The 17,805-nt window shown below is 46.0% G+C and overlaps 1 protein-coding gene across 3 annotated transcripts in view; it reads right to left on the bottom strand.

Annotated features, from left to right (window-relative positions):
• LOC136621644 (flavin-containing monooxygenase 3-like) overlaps positions 1-17,805 on the bottom strand; it is a 121,255-nt gene that overhangs the window by 12,239 nt on the left and 91,211 nt on the right. For all 3 annotated transcript variants that reach the window (XM_066597284.1, XM_066597285.1, XM_066597283.1), the window contains exon 5: positions 12,679-12,821. In XM_066597284.1, coding sequence (XP_066453381.1) covers positions 12,679-12,821 — 143 coding nt within the window. The remainder of the gene's footprint in view (positions 1-12,678; positions 12,822-17,805) is intronic.

Raw genomic sequence — 17,805 nt, forward strand, 5'->3', positions numbered from 1 at the left:
CCCCCCCCCCCCCATATAAAATTCGATAGTTGTTTTTGGAGCTTGGAGACTTCCAGCCTGGGAATTAGAAGGGTAATTGTGCGGAAAATAGATAAAATTTTGGGGAGGATCAACATTTTATAGAGTGTGACTCTACCCATCCATGACGGCTCTTTCTTCGCGAGAGACCCCAGTTCCAGCTGGAGATTAGATAGCAAGGGAGACAGGTTCGCTGAAATAGTATTGGACAGAGGGACACAGATTTTTATTCCCAAGTATAGAATAGTGTTTTCCCCCCATTGAAATGGGAACTCTTCTTGGATACTGAGCTTTAAGGAATTGTCTATATTAATGGTGAGTATTTGGGATTTATCTGTATTCAGTTTATAATATGATACTTTACTAAACACTTGGATTATATTGTATACTTCTCTTAAGGATGTAATGGGGTCTGTGAGGAGGAGCAGGACATCCTCCGCGAAAAGACTTATTTTGTGCTGCCTAGAGCCGGCCGAGATCCCCATAACATTTGCGCTAAGCCTAATCGCCTCTGCCAAGGGTTCCATAACAAGCATAAATAGTAACGGGATAAAGGACACCCCTGACGGGTGCCATTGGTAATTTGGAAGGTTTTTGAGAGAACTCCGTCAACTAGAACCCTGGCTGAGGGGGAGCCATAGAGCGCCCGAATAGCCCTGAGGATGTTTCCCTGAAAGCCAAATCTCTCCAGAGTGGCGAAGGCGAACCCCCAATGAAGCCTATCAAAGGCTTTTTCGGCATCTAAAGCCAGTAGGATAGATGATGGGGTATGGTTCGCCTCCGCCATTGCCACAAGATTCAGTACTCTCCTGGTGCCATTCGACGCCTGCCTTCCCCTGGTGAAGCCCACTTGGTCACTATGGACTATATGTGGGAGGATTTTTAGTAGGCGTTGGGCTAGTAATTTTGAATAGATCTTTGTATCGCTATTTAATAGGGAAATAGGCCGAAAGTTTGCAGGGGAATTCGGGGTTTTGCCCTGTTTAGGGATTGTGACTATGGTGGCGCTCAACATTTCCCTCGGGAGTCCACCCGTAGATGCCGCTTTATTAAATGTTTCAGCCAGGCAAGGCACCAGGTCTGGAGCAAAATCTTTATAATATTCATTTGAGAAGTTATCCGGACCTGGGGCCTTGTGCGCTTTTAATGTCTAAATTGTTTCCAGAATCTCCAAATAGGAGACAGGAGTGTTTAGCGACTCCAGCTGACCCTCCGCAATAGTGGGGAGGTTAACCCTTTCCAGGAAACTGTTGATTTGTTGGATGTCAGGTTGAGGGGTGGAACCGTCTTTGTTCAAATTATATAAATTGGAATAGAGACTAAGAAGAGACTAAATTCGTCCGCTATGGCTTGGGGATGCATTATTTTATCTTCTGTTCCGTCCTGTTTGACCAGGAATGGGATTTTGGATGGTGCCTGGCGTTGTTTTATTATTCTAGCCATTAGTCTGGAGGGTTTATTATACGCCGTATAATTCATTTTTGAAAAGTTTAGCGTTTTGACATAATCTTCAATTAGCTCCTGGCGGAGTTTATGGTGAAGGAACAGTAGTTCCCTATATAGCTCAATTGAAGGTGAGGCCTGAATGTCTTGTTCCACAATGGCTATTTGCGAAAGTATATTGCTAATTTGGAGTTGTTGTTTTTTTCTTATGGTGGGAGCTAATCTTGATTAGTATCCCTCTCATAAATGCCTTGTGAGCACACCATATGGAAAAGACATCCACGTCTGGGTTCATATTGAGCGAGAAATATTCGGCAAGAGATTCCTTAATCATCCTCTTGTATTCAGGCAGTCTCATAAGGGAGACATTATTTCTCCAGCTTCCAAAAGTCAGAGGTGACCTGGATTGCTCGAGCGTGAGGAAAATAGGCGAGTGGTCTGACCACGTTGTTTTGCCTATATCTGCGTGTCTGACTTCTGGCAGGGTCCACTTGTCTACTAGAAAGAGATCGATCCTTGAAAAGGATCTGTGGAGTGGGGAGTAGTAAGTATACTCCCTAGATGAAGAGTTGAGGCACCTATAAGAGTCAAGGAGAGCTTGTTTATGAAGCCAAGGTGTGAGCGTGGGGGATAGTCTATTAGCTGAGCTGGAGGAGTCCAATTTTTTTTATCGGGGATGATGTTAAAATCGCCGCAAACTATAAGTTTGCCTTTTTGAACTCTACGTATTTTTTTGAAGATCCTATTCAAAAAGAAAATTTGCGAGGAATTTGGTGCATAGAGATTAACTAAGGTTAGCAATGTGCCATTGAATAGTCCCACTAGAATTATGAACCTGCCACCAGGGTCAATAATTTGTTCAGTAAGTGTTAGATCAATAGTATCTCTAATTGCGATTATGGCCCCCGCTCTCTTCTCGGCAAAGGATAGGAACATTTTTGGGAATTTTTTGTGTGTAAATAGGGGTTGTGCTGCAAGGGCAAAGTGTGACTCCTGAAGGCAAAGGATGTCAACCTTGTCATGGAGCACGTCTTTCCAAACTGCTGACCTCTTGAAGGGGGAATTTAGCCCTTTTGCATTAAGAGAACATATTCTTATCGACATTTTGCAGGAGGATGATACGAGATATTCTTATGGAACCTTAGGTTTTTGCTGACCCTTATTGAGATGGGGTGGGGGAAGGTAACACAAACAATCAAAACGAGAGTAGCTAGCCTTAAACGCCAAACAGAAAGGCCAGACATCGCTCTTTTTCTGGTTCTACTAGTTATACGCCAGAGAGTTCTTGGAAACAGCTGCCCGTAGAGAGCTGTTCTCGCAGGCATGGAGTCCTGCGGAGGATTGGGGGGTATAAAAGTTCACCTGACAGATGAGGGAATTCAACCTCCAAATTTATGGAGAGGAATATAACTCAGTAGGGTGATTGGGTTTGCAGATTTTCTCCAGACAGCTCGCGGGAACGCTGTGTGGGTGTTTTATTCTGGGGGTCTTTAGAGATCTGGAGACCCCAGGTGATAAGAGACCTCTCTCCCTCTTCTGGATTGTTGAGGATATATGTGGTGCCTTCTTTATGTAATAGAAGCTTAGTGGGGAAACCCCATTTATATGGGATCTTTTCCTTCCTGAGGGTTGTGGTTATGCGAGAGAATGCTTTCCTAGCTTGTATAGTGGCGGCAGATAAGTCCACGAACAATTTGATGTTTGAGAACTGTGGAGGCAGATCAATCATTTTACGGGATGCGAACATGAGTGCCTCTTTGACATAAAAAAAATGGACGCGCGCTATAACATCACGTGAAATATTTTCATGTAGGAATTTCGGTTTCTGCAGGCGATGTGCCCTATCGATAATGAGCTCCTGATCTTGGGTAGAGGGAAGGAGTTTTTTCATTAATTGCGTAAGAAAGTCCTTCAGGTCTGATGGGCTGATCTTTTCTGAGATACCTCTAAACTTAACATTGTTTCGTCTGTTGCGGTCTTCTAGATCCACCATCTTGACTTTGATCTGGTCTACCTCCTCCTCCAGAGCATAGTGCGCATCGATTAACGTAATGTGGGATTTGGTCAATTCATCCATTTTATTCTCTATATGAGAGGTTCTCTTCTTTATTTCGGTTATAGTAGAGTTGAATGAGGATGAGAAAGTATGGAGGTCCTCTCTCATAGTGCTTCTCAGGGCCAGCATGATCTCTTCTATGAAAGCCTCTGACGCGGGCTGATCTGATGTAGGGACCATATCTAAAAGTTCTGCAGTATTGGCTGGAGGCAGAGAGGTGTTTGTTGCCTCCTCCAGCCTTGGTCTCCTCTTTTCAGGGCTTGCAGAGGGAGAATGATTGTCTCCGGGGGCCGACATGTGGCCAGGCGCCATTTTTGGCTAGGGGAGAGGAGCTGCGTGTGATGGCCGCTGTTGTTCCACTCACCTCTCCCAGATCTAGAGCTAGAGGGTGACGTGCATCTCTCCGCACGGCGACAAGTCCCTCCGTCGGTGTCTCCTGCCTCCGTGATGAATCGCCAGCGGCGCTGTGGGAGCCGTCTGTGGAGGAGCTGCGTGCTGCCGCCGGGGTTCTCCGGCCCCCCGTGCAGTGAAAAAGTCGGTCACCGGTAGCAGCGAGGCTTTAGCTGTCTTGCGCAGGGTCATGTCGGGATGCTGAGGAGTTCGGGTATGTCTCTGAAGCAGAGAGGAATCCCGCCGATGCTTGGTAAGTAAAGATGAGCGAGCACCAAAATGCTCGGGTGCTCGTTACTCGGGACGAAATTATCGTGATGCTCGAGGGTTCGTTTCGAGTATTGGACCCCATTGAAGTCATTGTCGACCCGAGCATTTTTTTATATCGCCGATGCTCGCTAAGGTTTTCATTTGTGAAAATCGGGGCAATTCAAGAAAGTGATGGGAACAACACAGCAACGGATAGGGCAGGCGAGGGGCTACATGTTGGGCTACATCTCAAGTTCCCAGGTCCCACTATTAAGCCACAATACCGGCAAGAGTGCCCCCCCCTCCCAACAACTTTTACTTCTAAAAAGCCCACATTAGCAATGCATACCTTAGCTAAGCACCACACTACCTCCAACAAAGCACAATCACTGCCTGCATGACACTCCGCTGCCACTTCTCCTGGGTTACATGCTGCCCAACCCCCCCCCCCCCAGCACGACCCAGTGTCCACAGCGCACACCAAACTGTCCCTGCGCAGCCTTCAGCTGCCCTCATGCCAGACCACCCTCATGTCTATTTATAAGTGCATCTGCCATGAGGAGGAACCGCAGGCACACACTGCAGAGGGTTGGCACGGCTAGGCAGCGACCCTCTTTAAAAGGGGCGGAGCAATAGCCCACAATGCTGTACAGAAGCAATGAGAAATCCAATCCTGTGCCACCTCCATCTGGAGCTGCACACGTGGGCATAGCAATGGGGAACCTATGTGCCACACACTATTCATTCTGTCAAAGTGTCTGCATGCCCCAGTCAGACCGCGTTTTTTTATAAATAGTCACAGGCAGGTACAACTCCGCAATGGGAATTCCGTGTGCACCCACAGCATGGGTGGCTCCCTGGAACCCACCGGCTGTACATTAATGTATCCCATTGCATTGCCCATCACAGCTGAGGTAACGTCATGCTTAATGCAGGTGGGCTTCGGCCCACACTGCATGCCCCAGTCAGACTGGGGTTCTTTAGAAGTGGACACATGCAGTTACAACTCCGTGTGGACCGAGAGCATGGGTGAGTGCCAGGAAGCCACCAGCGGTACATAAAAATATCCCATTGCATTGCCCATCACAGCTGAGGTAACGTCATGCTTAATACAGGTGGGCTTCGGCCCACACTGCATGCCCCAGTCAGACTGGGGTTCTTTAGAAGTGGACACATGCAGTTACAACTCCGTGTGGACCCACGGCATGGGTGGCTCCCTGGAACCCACGGGCGGTACATAAATATATCCCATTGCAGTGCCCAACACAGCTGATGTAACGTCAGCTGTAATGCAGGTGGGCTAAAAATTAATTGGATTACACTGTAGGCGAGGGCCCCCAAAAATTGGTGTACCAACAGTACTAATGTACCTCAAAAAAATTGCCCATGCCCAACCAAGAGGGCAGGTGAAACCCATTAATCGCTTTGGTTAATGTGGCTTAATTGGTAACTAGGCCTGGAGGCAGCCCAGTTAAAATAAAAATTGGTTGAGGTGAAAGTTTCTACGCTTTAATGAGCATTGAAACGTATAAAAATTGTTTACAAAAATTATATGACTGAGCCTTGTGGGCCTAAGAAAAATTGTCCGTTCGGCGTGATTATGTGAGGTTTCAGGAGGAGGAGCAGGAGGAAGAATATTATACACAGATTGATGAAGCAAAAAGGTCCCCGTTTTTGATGGTGATAGAGAACGATGCTTCCATCCGCGGGTGCAGCCTACGTATTGCTTAGGTATCGCTGCTGTCCGCTGGTGAAGAAGAGAAGTCTGGGGAAATCCAGGCTTTGTTCATCTTGATGAGTGTAAGCCTGTCAGCACTGTCGGTTGACAGGCGGGTACGCTTATCCGTGATGATTCCCCCAGCCGCACTAAACACCCTCTCTGACAAGACGCTAGCCGCAGGACAAGCAAGCACCTCCAGGGCATACAGCGCGAGTTCAGGCCACGTGTCCAGCTTCGACACCCAGTAGTTGTAGGGGGCAGAGGCGTCACCGAGGACGGTCGTGCGATCGGCTACGTACTCCCTCACCATCCTTTTACAGTGCTCCCGCCAACTCAGCCTTGACTGGGGACCGGTGACACAGTCTTGCTGGGGAGCCAGAAAGCTGGCAAAGGCCTTGGATAATGGTCCCCTGCCTGCGCTGTACATGCTGCCTGATCTCTGCGCCTCCCCTGCTACTTGGCCCTCGGAACTGCGCCTTCGGCCACTAGCGCTGTCGGATAGGAAGTTTACCATCAGTTTGTCCACCAGTGCCCTGTGGTATAGCATCATTCTGGAACCCCTTTCCTCTTCGAGAATGAGAGTGGAAAGGTTCTCCTTATACCGTGGGTTGATCAGTGTGTACACCCAGTAATCCGTAGTGGCCAGAATGCGTGTAACGCGAGGGTCACGAGAAAGGCATCCTAACATGAAGTCAGCCATGTGTGCCAGGGTACCTGTACGCAACACATGGCTGTCCTCACTAGAAAGATCACTTTCAGGATCCTCCTCCTCCTCCTCCTCCTCCTCCTCTGGCCATACACGCTGAAAGGATGACAGACAAGCAGCATGTGTACCCTCAGCATTGGGCCAAGCTGTCTCTTCCCCCTCCTCCTCCTCCTCCTCCTCAACGCGCTGAGATATAGACATGAGGGTGCTCTGACTATCCAGTGACATACTGTCTTCCCCCGCCTACGTTTCCGAGTGCAAAGCATCTGCCTTTATGCTTTGCAGGTAACTTCTCAAGAGGCATAGCAGAGGAATGGTGACGCTAATGATTGCACCATCCCCGATCACCATCTGGGTAGACTCCTCAAAGTTTCCAAGGACCTGGCAGATGTCTGCCAACCAGGCCCACTCTTCTGTAAAGAATTGAGGAGGCTGACTTCCACTGCGCCGCCCATGTTGGAGTTGGTATTCCACAATAGCTCTACGCTGCTCATAGAGCCTGGCCAACATGTGGAGCGTAGAGTTCCACCGTGTGGGCACGTTGCACAGCAATCGGTGCACTGGCAGATTAAACCGATGTTGCAGGGTCCGCAGGGTGGCAGCGTCCGTCTTGGAGTTGCGGAAATGTGCGCTGACCCGGCGCACCTTTCCGAGCAGGTATGACAAGTGTGGGTAGCTTTTCAGAAAGCGCTGAACCACCAAATTAAAGACATGGGCCAGGCATGGCACGTGCGTGAGGCTCCCGAGCTGTAGAGCCTCCACCAGATTACGGCCGTTGTCACACACGACCATGCCCGGTTGGAGGCTCAGCGGCGCAAGCCAGCGGTCTGTCTGCTCTGTCAGACCCTGCAGCAGTTCATGGGCCGTGTGCCTCTTCTCTCCTAAGCTGAGTAGTTTCAGCACGGCCTGCTGACGCTTGCCCACCGCTGTGCTGCCGTGCCGTGCGACACCGACTGCTGGCGACGTGCTGCTGCTGACACATCTTGATTGCGAGACAGAGGTTGCGTAGGAGGAGGAGGTGGAGGAGGGTGGTTTAGTGGAGGAAGCATACACCGCCGCAGATACCACCACTGAGCTGGGGCACGCAATTCGGGGGGTGGGTAGGACGTGAGCGGTCCCAGGCTCTGACTCTGTCCCAGCCTCCACTAAATTGACCCAATGTGCCGTCAGGGAGATATAGTGGCCCTGCCCACCTGTGCTTGTCCACGTGTCTGTTGTTAAGAGGACCTTGGCAGTAACCGCGTTGGTGAGGGCGCGTACATTGTTGCGGGAGACATGGTCGTGCAGAGCTGGGACGGCACATCGGGAAAAGTAGTGGCAACTGGGAACCGAGTAGCGCATCATGCTTTTGAAAGCCTCCGTTTCCACAAGCCTATACGGCAGCATCTCCAGGCTGATCAATTTGGCTATGTGCACGTTTAACGCTTGAGCGTGTGGGTGCGTGGCGGCGTACTTGCGCTTGCGCTCAAACAGTGGCCCTAGCGACGTCTGGACGCTGCGCTGAGAGACATTGCTGGATGGGGCCAAGGACAGCGGAGGTGAGGGTGTGGGTGCAGGCCAGGAGACGGTAGTGCCTGTGTCCTCAGAGGGGGGTTGGATCTCAGTGGCAGGTTGGGGCACAGGGGGAGAGGCAGTGGTGCAAACCGGAGGCGGTGAACGGCCTTCGTCCCACCTTGTGGGATGCTTGGCCATCATATGCCTGCGCATGCTGGTGGTGGTGGCTCCCCAGCTGATCTTGGCGCGACAAAGGTTGCACACCATTGTTCGTCGGTCATCAGGCGTGTCTGTGAAAAACTGCCACACCTTAGAGCACCTTGACCTCTGCAGGGTGGCATGGCGCGAGGCGACGCTTTGGGAAACAGTTGGTGGATTATTCTGTCTGGCCCTGCCTCTACCCCTGGCCACCGCACTGGCTCGGCCTGTGCCCACACCCTGACTTGGGCCTCCGCGTCCTCGCCCGTGTCCACGTCCTATAGGCCTACACTTACCCCTCAGCATGGTGTATTACCAGTAGTGCAGAAACAGAACGCTGTAATTAAATGTGCCGCTTATTGGCCTGTGGTTGGAGGCTGACTTCACTTACGGAACGCCAGGAAATAATTTTGCGCAAGCCTGCTGTAACACTTAGCTGGCTGTGTATGAATTAGGAGGACAACTACACCCAGCACAGACCCAGAACACTGAGGACAGTCACAGGCAGCCCAAATAGATTTTTTTCCCCAAATGTTTTTGGAAAGGCCCACTGCCTATATACACTGTATATGTCTTCTCTCTCTGCGTCACCACTACTGGTCCTGGAGTATGTCCAATAACTGCACTCTGTTGCACTGTGGACTGGAATACAGCGGTGATTTAACAGCCAACAGAGAGCCAGGAAATAATTTTGCGCAAGCCTGCTGTAATACTTAGCTGGCTGCGTATGAATTAGGAGGACAACTACACCCAGCACAGACCCAGTACACTGAGGACAGTCACAGGCAGCCCAAATAGATTTTTTTCACCAAATGTTTTTGTTAAGGCCCACTGCCTATATTCAATAAATATGTCTTCTGTCCCTGCCTCACAATATATGTCTTCTGTCCCTGCCTCACAATATATGTCTTCTGTCCCTGCCTCACAATATATGTCTTCTGTCCCTGCCTCACAATATATGTCTTCTGTCCTTGCCTCACAATATATGTCTTCTGTCCCTGCCTCACAATATATGTCTTCTGAACCACCACTTCTGGCCCTGAAGTATGAATAATTACTGCAGGGCGCAATGCTCTGCACGGCCGATAAAGAAAAAAAAAAAAGTGCAACACTGCAAAAAGCAGCCTCCACAGTACTGCACACGGTTAGATGGGGCTCTAAGAAGGACCGTTGGGGTTCTTGAAGCCTAAAATACTCCTAACACTCTCCCTATAGCAGCTCCGGCACCAACAGCACTTTCCCTCCTCTATGTCAGAACAAATCTGTGGCGAGCCGCGGGAGGGGCCGATTTTTATACTCGGGTGACACCTGATCTCCCCAGCCACTCACTGCAGGGGGGTGGTATAGGGCTTGAACGTCGCAGGGGGAAGTTGTAATGCCTTCCCTGTCTTTCTATTGGCCAGAAAAGCGCGCTAACGTCTCAGAGATGAAAGTGAAAGTAACTCGAAAATCGCGTGGTACTCGTCACGAGTAACGAGCATCTCAAACACGCTAATACTCGAACGAGTATCAAGCTCGGACGAGTACGTTCGCTCATCTCTATTGGTAAGTAGCTGTGGAGGTTGCGGTCAGAGCGGAGCTCAGGGAATGGCGACCATCTCTGTCCTCAGTCAGGCCACGCTCCCCCAGGGATGTCATGAATAATTTTGACCCTGCAGTTTTTTTTCAGAAGTTAATGCAATTCATATTTTTGCAAATAAGTCATTTTAAAGATTTTTTTTTCCTTATTGCACATGAAAATAAGGATTTGCAACCCAAAATTGATACTCCTGTTTGTCCTGTATTCAGAAATATACCCGTTATGGCCCAAATCTTATGTCTGTGTGCACAACGGGGCCCAAAACGAAAGAAGCAGCCAATGGCTTTCATAACAGTTTTGCTTGAAGGTAATTTAGGCCCCATAGCCCACTTGTGGAGCCCTTGAGCTGCCATTTTGAAAACTAGACCCCTTAATAAAATTCAGCTAGGGGTTTACTGCATATTCTGACCTACATTTTTTGAATAAATCTAAGGAAAGCAGAAGGAAAAAATTACGACTTTCATTTTTTTGGCAATTGTGTCATTTTAAAAACAGTTTTCTTTTGTACAGCACACACATGAATGAGGACTTTCATCCCAAAATAGATACCTCTCTTTGTCCTGTGTTCGGAAGCATACCCACTGTGGCCCTAATCTTATGTCTGTATGCACAATGGGCCCAAAACAAAAGAAGCAACCACTGGCCTTCAGAACAGGAATTTTGCTTGAAGGCGATTTATGCCCCATTCCACACGTGTAGAGCTCTTGAGCGGGCAAAATGAGAGAATCCCCACAAATGACCCCATTTTGAAAACTAGACCCCTTAATAAACTCATCTAGGGTTGTACTGTGTATTTTACCCCATAGTTTTTGAATGAATCAAAGCAATGCAGAAGGAAAGAATTACAATTTTCAATTTTTTGGCAATTCTGTCATTTTAAAAACAGTCTCTGCTCCAGACTCTCACCGATCTTTGGTATCCAGGAGTGAAGAGATTTTAAATTTACTGGGCCCTCCCCAGCTTCTGCGCTTGTGTCCGCCATTTTGCTGACAGGGATATGTGCCGAAGCTGGGGAAAGGTCCACGGATAAAGATCCCATCATTTACAACATTAAACCAGTTACTTGATGACATACTCACCAGGACAATCCAACTTAGCTTTAAGGAAGTCCCTATATGGGATTATATCACACGGAGACGTTGCATACGGCACAGAGCACCGCCCCTATACTGCATGACGCCTTTGACGTCATCAGTGTACGCCCACCCTCCGAGACGCCGGGAACACGGCACTGACAAGCATGTGAAGGGTATGTCTTCATCTTTTATTATGTATAAATTTATGCACTGTATATCTGTTTTATTTGTATGGCTTGAGACAGGTGCTTTGCCTTGCACCGAAACGCATTGCCTGATTAAAATATTCTGTTCAGTACTATGTACCCTGGAACATAGTTCTATACCCTGTGGAGGACACTCTGAGGAGGGGGCATTTGTGCATCATACCCCCCTCCTTCCAAGTAAGTGTTATACCAAACCATTTCTTATATGTGAAGCTGTCCTCAGTTCACTCCTAATTGAGCGCGGATTTTTTCTGATGTTCCAAAGATCCCATCAGGGAACATCGCCGGGGGCCTTAAGTAAGTAATTTCACTTCCCCTTATGAATGTGATCTGTGAGGGGAGGTGAAACACTAACTTTTTTACTTTTACATGATCGGCGATATTGATATGTTTGGTAGCCAGGAGCAGGGAAATGTTAAATTTCCCTGGCAATTCTCAGCTTTTGCGCATGTGTCTGCCATTTTGTCGATAGGCGCATGTGCAAAAGGCAGGGCATGTTCCGCGGATAAATCTGGGGGCCTTAGGTACGTAAATTCATCCCCCCTCACAGATCAATGAAACGTAACCTTTTTTTTTACTTTACATGACCGCCGTTATCCACTGGATAACGTCAATCACATGATCAGGGACCACATACCACAGTCCCTTGTGACATTTTCCTGCTCTTGGCTATTTTTGACAGCAGGGAGCAGTGAGATTTTAAATCTCCCGAGCTCCTTGACCTTCTGCGCATGCGCTCGACTTCTTACGTCAGGCACGCATGTGCAGAAAATTGCAGCCAGACCTGGCAGGACCAGAACACAGCGAGTCATCACGGATGATGAAGATGAGTAGTTTTAGCTCAATTCGCATATCCGATCTGTGAGAGGAGATGAAACTTTAACTTTGTTTAACTTCAGTTTTTACTTTTATTCAATCGCCGTTATCCATTGGATAATGGCGATCGCGTGACCAGAGGTCGCTTACCTTGGCCCCCCATGACAGCTCCAGGTTATCGGCTAACTCCGGCAGCCGATAGCAGGGAGCTGTCATGCTCACAGATCCCAGGGCTTTAGTCAACAGGACCAGAATGTTTTTACGGCCCTGGGGATTAAAGGCCAGACATCCAGGACGTGAAAACACGTATCGATAGTCACCAAGGGGTTATTATGAACCACATGATGTAAGTAACATTACATGAGTCACATGATTAAAGAACATAGGGTGAGACACATGGGATAGTAGTAAAAAACATGAGGACAAATGCAAAGCACGGGTTGTGCAAATATGAGATGTACCTATTGTATACTGCTACGTTTTGGGATCATTTATGGTCCTGCTTCCTAACTTCTCTGCTCACCAGCTGCAAAGGCTTTGAGGGAGTCTTACTGACATTTCATCTCTCAGGCAATTCAAATCTCATGTCTATTGCTAGTTTGAAACTCTAATCTTATCTTAGATCAATAGCATCTCCCTTCAGTGAGCTGGACTGGTTTACTAAGCAGGTCCTTTGCCATGCAGCTTTGCTGTCATAAATAGTTTCTTATAGTGGAGTGAAATGTACCTGTGATGCTCTTGTGCACAATTCAGTAGAGAAATCAACTCCAGTGTTGCCCATTCCAATTATCAATACTCGTTTTCCATCAAAACCAATGGGCCTTTTGTATTCTTGACAATGTATTATTTGACCTTTAAACTTTTCAATACCTTAAAAGAAATAAAGCAAATAGGTAAATTGGAAATTATATTCATATTAAACTTAACATGCATAGACAAAGACTAGTGAGCAATTCTCATGGTAGACAAGACTTATCCACAAATTCAATGCTGGATTTAGCTATTCAAAATCAACCTAGTGTGCAATAACGCTGACTTTGCTCATCCAGCGCAGAGCCCAATCCTCCCTAGCTACACAAAATAAAAAATAGAGGAGCAGTAGCAGCATCAGCCCTGATGGTGGACTGACAGTTAATGCTGCTTCTGCTCCTCTATTTTTTCATTTGTGTATCTAGGCAGGATTGGGCTCTGCGCTGAATGAGCAAAATCGGGGTTATTGCACTCCAGGATGATTTTGAATAGCCATCTAGGGGTTTGATTCACCAAGGGATTAATGACTGAAGCATTTTCAATGCCAAGAATCAATACTTCAGATTTTTTTGCATTTAAACTATTCTATATATTTAATGACTTACATGGTTCCTGACGATTTTGAGCTGTCCAAATGAAATGCATTGAACCCTCTTTTATTTGGACTCTTGATTAGAGATGAGCGAGCGTACTCGGATAAGCACTACTCGCTCGAGTAATTTGCTTTATCCGAGTATCGCTGTGCTCGGGTCTGAAGATTCGGGTGCCGCTGCGGCTGACAGGTGAGTCGCAGCGGGGAGCAGGGGAGAGCGGGCAGGAGAGAGGGAGAGAAAGATCTTACCTCCGTTCCTCCCCGCTCTCCCCTGCAGCTCCCCGCTCCGTGCCGGCACCCGAATCTTCAGACCCGAGCACAGCGATACTCGGATAAAGCAAATTACTCGAGCGAGTAGTGCTTATCCGAGTACGCTCGCTCATCTCTACTCTTGATCCATCTAAGAGAACTTTGAATCTTTCTTTAAATTATGAGTCTGAGTGTTTGACTTATTTAAGTCTAAAGCCCCATTTACATGCAAAGATGATCACTCAAAATTTGTTAAAAAAATAGTTTGAGTGACAGTTTTGAGTGATCATTTTGCATAAGCTACTAATGGGCACCAATTACATCTCCCTTGTTCTGCTGTGGGCTGCATGCTGAATTCGATGTTATAAGCGCTCCCCGCGGAGAACTCGGCATGCAGTCCCTGCTATCAGGCACAATGGATTTTATGCTGACTTGAAGTCAGCGATTAACAAAAAATACCGATGGGCGTGCCTTTACACATAACGCTATTGCTCAAAAGCTATTGTTTGGATGAATTTTAAGCGATAATCGTTCCATGTAAATGGGGTTTTACAGTGAGTCTTATCTGAAGTGCTACGTGCTATGGCACTTAGTGTATTCATCTAGTAATGGAAATTTGTCTAATTAGCTGATTAGTAGGGATGAGCGAGCGTACTCGGAAAAGCACTACTCGCTCGAGTAATTTGCTTTATCCGAGTATAGCTGTGCTCGTCCCTGAAGATTCGGGTGCCGGCACGGAGCGGGGAGCTGCAGGGGAGAGCGGGGAGGAACGGAGGGGAGATTTTTCTCTCCCTCTCTCCCACCCGCTCTCCCCTGCTCCCCGCTGCGACTCACCTGTCAGCCGCAGCGGCACCCGAATCTTCAGAGACGAGCACAGCGATACTCGGATAAAGCAAATTACTCGAGCGAGTAGTGCTTTTCCGAGTACGCTCGCTCATCTCTACTGATTAGGAAATACTGGGTACATTGAATTGTAAATTCTCATTAGTAATCCTAGGAATAATATGAGATTCTTTATTATGCAAATATGGAGATATCATTAGAGACTAGTCTGTATAGGTAGTATAGTGGATGAAAGCATTGGTATCCAGCACTATTTCTTGCCTATGCAGCGAGTTATTCTTTATGGGGACTGCCATAGCCCAATGGTTGTTGTTTTCTTCATTCTGCATATAAGAACTACAATACGAATCTAATGTATTTTCCTAATTATCCAGTATGCATACCCTTTAGGTCGTCTCGTTTTCTATCCCTTAGAGAATCACTTCTCATTTGGATTATCCAATCTTTGGGATAGTCACGATTTATTTGTTAGTCCTAGTCCTTATTGTTATATTTACATTAATAAAATGTTAGATATTATATTATAGGGTTCTTTTTTTCTGTGAAGGTCATTTATTCTTAATAGATCTCTCTGCCTCAGTGATTTCTATATGTACACTAGCTGATATACCCGGCTTCGCCTGAGTTAATTTGGTACTGGTGTTTATCTGGTGTTCACAGGGATAAGCTTATGAAGTCGTGGTTACTTTAGAGATACTGAGGAAAAAAAATATCTTCACCATTTTGCATAGTTCTCTGCGTTACCCAGGAAACCCCACGGGGAGGTAACCATGCGACGTTTCCTTTATATAAAATGACATCAGGAAGTGAGAGAATTAGATTACATACGTAAAATTTGGACACTAATTCTTTTGCGCATAGAATTGAATAATGGAGTTGGGACCCATTAGCTTTTCCTATTTATGACATAATCAATGCTTGTGCAAAATTTCACGTTTCTATGACACCGGAAAGTGAAAAAATTACATTCCGCACGTATAATTTTGACCCCAATTCTTTTGCGCTAGAATTGAATAATCGAGTTGGGACCCATTAGCTTTTCCTATTTATGACATAATCAATGCTTGTGCAAAATTTCACGTTTCTATGACACCGAAAAGTGAAAAAATTACATTCCACACGTAAAATGTGGACGCTAATTCTTTTGCGCATAGAATTGAATAATCGAGTTGGGACCTATGAACTTTTCCTATTTATGACATAATCAATGCTCGTGCCAAATTTCCTGTTTCTATGACACGGGAAAGTGAAAAAATTACATTCCGCACGTAAAATTTCGACGCCAATTCTTTTGCGCTAGAATTTAATAATCGAGTTGGGACCCATTAGCTTTTCCTATGTATGACAATCAATGCTCGTGCCAAATTTCCTGTTTCTATGACACCGGAAAGTGAGAAAATTAGATTCCGTACGTAAAATTTGGAGGCTAATTCTTTTGCGCATAGAATTAAATAATCGAGTTGGGACCCATTACCTTTTCCTATTTATGACATAATCAATGCCCATGCCAAATTTTAAGTTTCTATGGCATTGGGAAGTGACAGATTTAGATTATGTACGTAAAATTTTGACGCCAATTCTTTTGCGCATAGAATTGAATAGTCGAGTTGGGACCCATTAGCTTTTCCTATTTATGACATAATCAATGCTTGTGCCAAATTTCCCGTTTCTATGACATTGGGAAGTGAGTGATTTAGATTATGTATGTTAAATTTTGACGCCAATTCTTTTGCGCTAGAATTGAATAATCGAGTTGGGACCCAATTTCTTTTCCTATTTTGGAGATAATCTATGCTTGCGCCAAAATTCATGTTTCCACGACATTGGGAAGTTGGAGAACTTTTGTCGAGTCAGTGAGTCAGTCAGTGAGTCAGTCAGTGAGTCAGTCAGTGAGTCAGTCAGTTAGTCAGTCAGTGAGTCAGTGAGGGCTTTCAGCTTTATATATATAGACTAGCTGATATACCCAGCTTCGCCCGAGTTAATTTGGTACTGGTGTTTATCTGGTGTTTACACGGAAAAGCTTATGAAGTCGTGGTTACTTTAGAGATACTGAGGAAAAAAAATATCTTCACCATTTTGCATAGTTCTCTGCGTTACCCAGGAAACACCACGTGGAGGCAACCATGCGACGTTTCCTTTATATAAAATGACATCAGGAAGTGAGAGAATTAGATTATATACGTAAAATTTGGACGCTAATTCTTTTGCGCTTAGAATTGAATAATCGAGTTGGGACCCATTAGCTTTTCCTATTTATGACATAATCAATGCTCGTGCCAAATTTTCCGTTTCTATGACACCGGAAAGTGAAAAAATTACATTCCACACATAAAATTTTGACTCCAATTCTTTTGCGCTAGAATTGAATAATCAAGTTGGGACCCATTAGCTTTTCCTATTTATGACATAATCAATGCTTGCGCCAAATTTCACGTTTCTATGACACCGGAAAGTGAAAAAATTACATTCCGTACATAAAATTTGGACGCTAATTCTTTTGCGCATAGAATTGAATAATCGAGTTGGACTATTTGTCACTGAAAAGGCCTGAAACTAAAATATAACCTTTATTAATTTAAACGATAAAAAACCATCTCTTATTCAACAGGATGGTTAGGACCCAAAAACAGACACAAAGTTACAAACAAACAAACAAAAATGCCTATGGGATTTAAGCAAATGTTTGGGCGTACAGAGTCCAACCGAACTCTTAACTAATATCAGTGAGAGTTACTAAGAGGGCTATCAGATGAGTTGATAACCTCTGGCCGTTTCCAAATGAAATACAAGACCAGAGGTAATAGCCTCTAGGTGAGTGACTTCCTGTTGCTATATACTGGTGAGAACGTGCATATAATGGAAGGCACCGTTCCAAGCAACAAATAAATAAACACCACTCACAAAGTACTGGATGGTGGATTATTAATAATTCAATAATCACACCATACTTAAAAAAGTATTGTGCTCGTATACCCACTTATGAGGACACTATACTGTGTCCGAGTGATTTAGTATTGCTACACTTTTTGCTTCCCAATAGGAACATCGATCTGTCGAGACCCAGTTTTTATTGATAAGGGTCTTTAGTTGTGTAAAATCTAGATTGTCACCAACAACAAACTGAAGAGCTGGACTTATAATGACACGACTTAAAGGAGATGTCTCGAGGCAGCAGTGAAATATTTTTTTTGCCCAGTCCCCCTTCTTCAGCATACATTACTAAGTACCAATGTAAATGGCTTTTAAAGCCAGTTCCTACTTACAGTTCTGGCGTTTCATGAACTTCTAAAAAGTTTCCCAAAGATGGCCGCCGCTTCTTCTCCCTGCGCTTGCTTCAGCCCGACGTGCTCGCTCCCGAGACACCGGTCACGCTTCGTTTTAGCAGGGAGCTGTCCAGTGCTGATCCTTTCCCCCTGCACA

The sequence above is a fragment of the Eleutherodactylus coqui genome, chromosome 3, assembly GCF_035609145.1.
Source record: "Eleutherodactylus coqui strain aEleCoq1 chromosome 3, aEleCoq1.hap1, whole genome shotgun sequence".
NCBI lineage: Eukaryota > Metazoa > Chordata > Amphibia > Anura > Eleutherodactylidae > Eleutherodactylus > Eleutherodactylus coqui.